Source organism: Daktulosphaira vitifoliae, unplaced genomic scaffold (assembly GCF_025091365.1).
Source record: "Daktulosphaira vitifoliae isolate Bord-2020 unplaced genomic scaffold, ASM2509136v1 Scaffold_1, whole genome shotgun sequence".
In the NCBI taxonomy this organism is placed as follows: Eukaryota; Metazoa; Arthropoda; class Insecta; order Hemiptera; family Phylloxeridae; genus Daktulosphaira; species Daktulosphaira vitifoliae.
Genome location: NW_026099572.1, coordinates 37,472,057 through 37,478,393, shown reverse-complemented (window position 1 = coordinate 37,478,393; position 6,337 = coordinate 37,472,057). Strand labels below are relative to the sequence as shown.

The 6,337-nt window shown below is 25.3% G+C and overlaps 1 protein-coding gene across 1 annotated transcript; it reads right to left on the bottom strand.

Annotated features, from left to right (window-relative positions):
• Positions 1-1,119: 1,119 nt before the first annotated feature.
• LOC126893838 (uncharacterized) lies at positions 1,120-6,080 on the bottom strand (the record flags this gene model as incomplete). Its single annotated transcript, XM_050664361.1, is given in 5 exon segments — positions 1,120-1,400; positions 4,849-4,923; positions 5,352-5,432; positions 5,780-5,821; positions 6,033-6,080. Coding segments are annotated over 5 exon segments (443 nt in total), but the record flags the coding sequence as incomplete, so codon positions are not given.
• Between the last annotated feature and the right edge of the window lie 257 nt (positions 6,081-6,337).

Genomic DNA, 6,337 nt, shown 5'->3' with positions numbered 1-6,337 from the left:
CTGTCAGATTAAATCTATACTGGACCCAACTATGCAACATCCCCACTATGCCGCGACCCCACTGTGCTGGGTTTTTTATACTAACTTACACAGTAAAATCATATCAGTAAAATAATTTTTTTTTAATGATTATAGACCAATATATACTTTACTGAACCTAAAATTTAAATTAGATTTTTTTAATCACTCCTTTTTGAAATTATTACTAATTAGAAATAAATAAAAAAAAATTAATAACAATTTTTTTTTAACAAGTTATTAATGAATTTTAATATGTTTCAAATAATCTTATTTTTTTGATCTTTTAAAGTTGATTCTTATGAAATTTTATAATTTTAAAATGCTCAAATTTTAAACACAATTTTAGCTAAACTTGCTAGTTTAGAATTTATATCATTAAATAGAAAATTTTATTTAGAATAAAATGTCCTATTTTTTAGATTGATATGTGATCAGAAACTTATTTAATTACTATTGACCGTAATTTTCGAGGAATATTCTAAATTTCGTTAAAAATATTTTATTAAAACAAATTGTTTAAATAGAAGTCATACTTAGCATTTCTATGCAACACTTGGTGTTTAAATAATTCTTTATATTGTATATTTATTGTTAGTTTTGCAATTGGAATAACCAACTTATTTCTGAAAATGAAACACTACCTATAGGTTCGCATAGAAGCATTTCTTATGATAACGATTATTATCCCTGTCAGAATACTTGTCCCAACTATGCGACGTCCATACTGAGCCGCGACCCTATTGTGCTACCGATTATTATACTAGTCATACTACTTAATTTTTTCAGTAAAATGATAATCTGTGATAATATTTAATTATTTACAAGGATAGAAATAAACTACTCTGATCATTGGATATCAATACAATTTTGTTCAATATTGGTGTAAATATTGAATTAAAAAGAAACCCGATGTCGCTATTGACCGATATTTAATATCAAATTGCATATTAACCCTACCCTAATTTGGTTGTATCTATTAAGTCTAGTAGATGCTACAAAATTGGAACTAAAGACGTAAAAAAATGAAAAAAAAAATATGTTTACAGCTCTGTGTCAAAACTAACAATATTAGTAGTATTTTAAAAAGGAAAAGTTAAATGTTACTTTAAAAGTTTTTTTTTAATTATTTATTAACACTTAAACGCAGTTATCAATTTTACTTTATATGTATTAAAAATAAAATCATCTTTCAAAAACAGGGTATTCAATTTCTTCATCAGAATATTCCGTTTCTTTCTCATAATATTGATTTTGATCCTCATAATATTGATTTTGTTCCAGTTCCTGTTCTAATTTAAGATCTACGCATTTATTACAAAATTGAAGTATATAACCTGTTTCTAAATAATTTTCACAGTTTACATTTTCACATTTACGTGCTAAATAAAATTAAAAAAAAAAATTACAATAACTTATAAGTGATATTATAATTAAATTNGTTCCTGTTCTAATTTAAGATCTACGCATTTATTACAAAATTGAAGTATATAACCTGTTTCTAAATAATTTTCACAGTTTACATTTTCACATTTACGTGCTAAATAAAATTAAAAAAAAAAATTACAATAACTTATAAGTGATATTATAATTAAATTAATTTAAATTAAAATTAAATTAATAGCTTTATTGTATATATATATATATATATATAACATCGTTACCTAGACAAGGCTTAGAGTACCATGGTAAATATCTTATCAACCACGCAATCTCTTGCCACCTTTTGTTTTCTCTATTCAACAATTGGTGGTTTTGAACAAATCATACGTGATATCATGAGGAGAGATACATGGTATAAAACCCACTAACACATTTTTTTTTACCAATTTTTAGCTTCTTATTAAAAAAAATATCTAAAATAACTCAACGAAAATTAAAAAATATATTTTCATTAGTAACAGAGAGAAAATTGTATAATTTTTCATTTTGATTAACTATTACTAACTCAATTATTCATGTGAAATGGGAAATGGCTGCACGATTTTTTGGCTTTTAAGCTAGTTTCTTAATTAAGAGTCTTCAACAATCAGCTAAAATTTCTGTTGAATATCTATTTTGATATCGTTTTTCAGAACCAAAATTTATCTATTATGATAATTATAATCTATTATTTATATATTATTATTTCACATTATATCTATCCATATAAATTTTCATGAGCATTGTTTATTTTTATTTAGATAAATTTTAGCTTTGAAAAAATGGGTTGTTACAATTCTTTAAAGCTATATTACATTACTACTGAAGTTTACCAGCCTTCTCCAAATAGTGATAATTATTATAATAAAATAGATGATCGTATTCTCCAAGATATCTAACATTCTGAAAAACGATATTCAACAGAAATTTTAGCTAATTATAAACTAACTTTAAGCCAAGAAATAGTCAAACAAATCCTTTTTTACAGCTTACTTAAATAATCGATATTGCTATAATTAATTAAAATTTAAGTTTATTCGTAGTTATAAATTTATATGAACCTATTTTCATGTAACATTTGAATATCAAAATTTAAGTATTTGCATACAGACCCAAATTTAGAGGAAAGGGCAAAGGGGAGTCATGTTCTATAAATCATGATCTATAAAAAAAAGAACCCAGTCTTCTATTTCACCTAATTGGTAAAATAACTTTAAAAAGTTTAAAATTATATTATTATTAATTTTTTTTATTCATATCACTAATGATTAACCAATTTTATTTTATTTTTGAAAATCATAGAACATAGAAAACTATTAAATTTGTTAATAAAAATTATAATATATTTTTTTCTCTTAAAGATAATGCATGTAAATTCATAGTTAAAAAAATATTCTGTACAATATTCAGAGCAATTATGCAGACTAATATATATATATACAAAAATGTCTCTGATTTGTAAATCAGTCTTTCATGCCATACTCGGTCGTAGGCCTTTGAGATATCGAGAAAAGTGCAGGTACAGTAGAATTTTGTTCAACTACAAAAGAAACTGAGTCATCCAGTTCATATACTTGGTTGATAGTTGAGTGCATCGCACGAAAACCAAATTGATAGTCATGTAGAATTCTATTATTATTTATAATAGGTAGTATGCGCTTAAGTATGAGTCTTTCTAGAAGTTTTGCGTTTTTATCAAATAAAATTTATATTTTTATACAATACGATTTATAGAGAGCACTAACATCATTTTTCTATTAAATAATGATTTTTTTTTATAAAAATGCAGTGAGCAATTTTATTTCTATTTCTTTGAACTATTATAAATATTACGTTTATAGTAAAATAATACTATATTTAAAAGTAATTTTGAGGGTTAACTTTTGAAAGTTAAATGTTAGTCTAAAATATATATTTTGTTTTATCCCTGACTGTACTGTAATATTGAGTATAATTAGGTATAATAATACACGTTTATATTATTCATATTGATTATATTATCAGAGTAATAATATTCGGATAGATTCTATTTTTAATATTTAATATTGTTTGTATTTAGTATATTGATTTCTGCAGTATTTTAATACAGAGTGATTTTTAAACTATTGACAAGGTCCTGCGCGTCATCTTTCTCAGATGTCGCCCTACTATGGCCATTAGACGGTTTGACTGACCAACACCCCGTGCCATCCACCACAGTTCAAAGTTCAGCTACGGCGCACGGCCTACGACGACCCGCCGCAAATGATATATCGAGTCTTCTTCCCGTCGACAAAGTGACGACGTCGAAGATGTACGCGACCGGATCTAGAGGTGTCGCACGACCAAACACGACGAACCGATCAGCACCCGCGCGACTTCAACGCTGCTAACTTTTTTGACGCCTGTGGATCATGCCGGACACCGCGTTGCAGACGGCAGCAAAAGTGCCGCCAAAATTTTAATTAATTGTGTTATTTTTTACAGTTCTTTTTGAAATAATCTGTTGATTCTCATCATTAATAAACAGCCCGCGAGTCTCTACCACCAAAACCAGTGTCGACTACATTATTGCGACGTAAGTCATGTCACTATGTATGCATTATCATTAAAAGAATAAAAAATAGTATAATTGTTTATTTTGATAAGTATTAGTATTCTACATTTAATGATTTTCAAAAATAAAATTGGTCCTTACTCTCCTCATTCTATATTAAAATTGTGTTAACTTCTGTTTTTTAAATAGAATCTTATAAGGTTAGCCAGTTTTCAAATAAGATAATAATCTAACTACGAAAATCACTGGTCTTCAACGACTTATAAACTAACATTTGTAAGCTATTAACTCTTGATTATTGTGATTGAAAGTAAAACGCATTTTTTTAAAATTTTGGACATTTATGAACTACATTACTATTATTTCTGTGCATTAAAAATGCTTATAACTTCTAAAATACTAGTATAAGAGTTGTTATCCACTGATTGTTTTACCAATTAAAATATTATATTATTTTTAACCTAGTTAAATACATATGATTCCGTTTAAAAAATAAATAGTCGTAAAAATTTAATGGGGAGGAGAGGTAATTGACCAATTTTTTATTTAATCATAGTATGTATAATACTAATAAGAAATTATTTGGTAAAAAAAAATTATAATATATTTTTACTTTTAAAGATAATACGTGTAAATTAATAGTCAAACAATCTTTCTGTATAATATTCAGAACGATTATGCAGACCAATACACAGTTACATATGTAAATATACTGGTCATATACATTATATATGACGAAATTATCTCTAAGTGTATCTATCAAAGGTTTGTTTTGGGGAATACGAGGAGGTTATGTATCCTGAAGGACAAATAAATATACAATTTGCAATAAAGAAATATTCTTAAGCTATTTATTATTTTTTTATATTTACGTTTTTCACAGCATGAACAATTAGAACACAAATTCAGACCGGGTTGTGCTTCATTTTCACATTCGTCACATTTCTCTAAATTAAATTGAAAAATATATAATTGTGATTATTTAAATTAAAGTCTATGTTCTATATACCTTAACCCAACCTACTAAATTTATTTTTATCATATTTATCAACTATAGCAAATATCAAGTTTTTTTTAAGCAAATTATACACGAAAAAATATTTAGTTGAAACAACCTTTTAAATAATTACGATCTTATAAATCCTCATACAAAAACTCATACATATTATAATATTTAGAGAGATTATGCGGTCAATATACATTATATATGACGAAATTATCTTTATGTGTATTTATCAAAAGTGTAATTAAATGAGTACGAGGAGGTTATGTATCATAAGGGGCAAATAATTATACAATTTGCAATAAAGAAATTTTCTTAAGCTATTTATTATTTTTTTATACTTATTTAATTATAACTAATTAATTAACTTACTTTTATCAATTTCATTGTGGGCACATGTATAACACCAATTCCAATCTGGTAGTGCAATATTTTCACAGATTTGGCATTTCTCTAAATTAAATAAAAAATATACTTCTTTGATTATTTAAACTAAATTCTTTGTTCTATACATTAACTTAACTTACTACATTTATCAACTATAGTAACTATAAAGTTTGTTATAAGCAAACTACACACGAAAAACATATTTAGTTGAAACAACCATTTAAATAATTACGATCTTACGTTTCAATCCACCATAAACCCATACATATAAGATATGTGCCCTCTAAATCTGTACCAGACTGTATTTTTTTAATTCCCAAAATTATATTTATTTTACAGGAAATTGAGTGAATTATTATAAGCAAATTACTTAGTGTGTCAATAAATTTATCAGATACTATTAGTTTTCTTACTAGGGTCAGTGATAGCCGTCCAAGTCGCTGCTGATATTCCCACTATAAAATAAAAATATTTAAACATTTTTAAATAATATCAAAGTTATTAATACGGAATTTAAATGTCTGTTAATCACATATTGTTTAAGCTTAACTAAATGAAATTTTTAGAAATTTTAGAAATTTTAGAATAACAATTACAAACATATTTTTTCGACCTTTTTTCCATTATAAACCAGAAAAACTATTTTAGATCGTAAAATAATCTTACCATATGTTACGAGTAATATCAAACAGAAAACCTTCATTTTTTTTACTCCTAAAACAGAATGAATAATAATCAAGTATACTTATTATGTAATATAACCTATAAACATTATTTGTCTCATACATAAGTACATTAAAATATCAAAAAGAAACCGGAGTGAATTTATTTATTCATAACCAGGGTTATTAATTATTGTGTTTTTATTTTTAACAATAAAAAACTTTTTATTTTTAATAGTACATTTTTAGCTTCGATGCGAAGCTGAGAAGGTATTGGTTTTACTATGATGTGTTTTTTTTTTTTTTTTT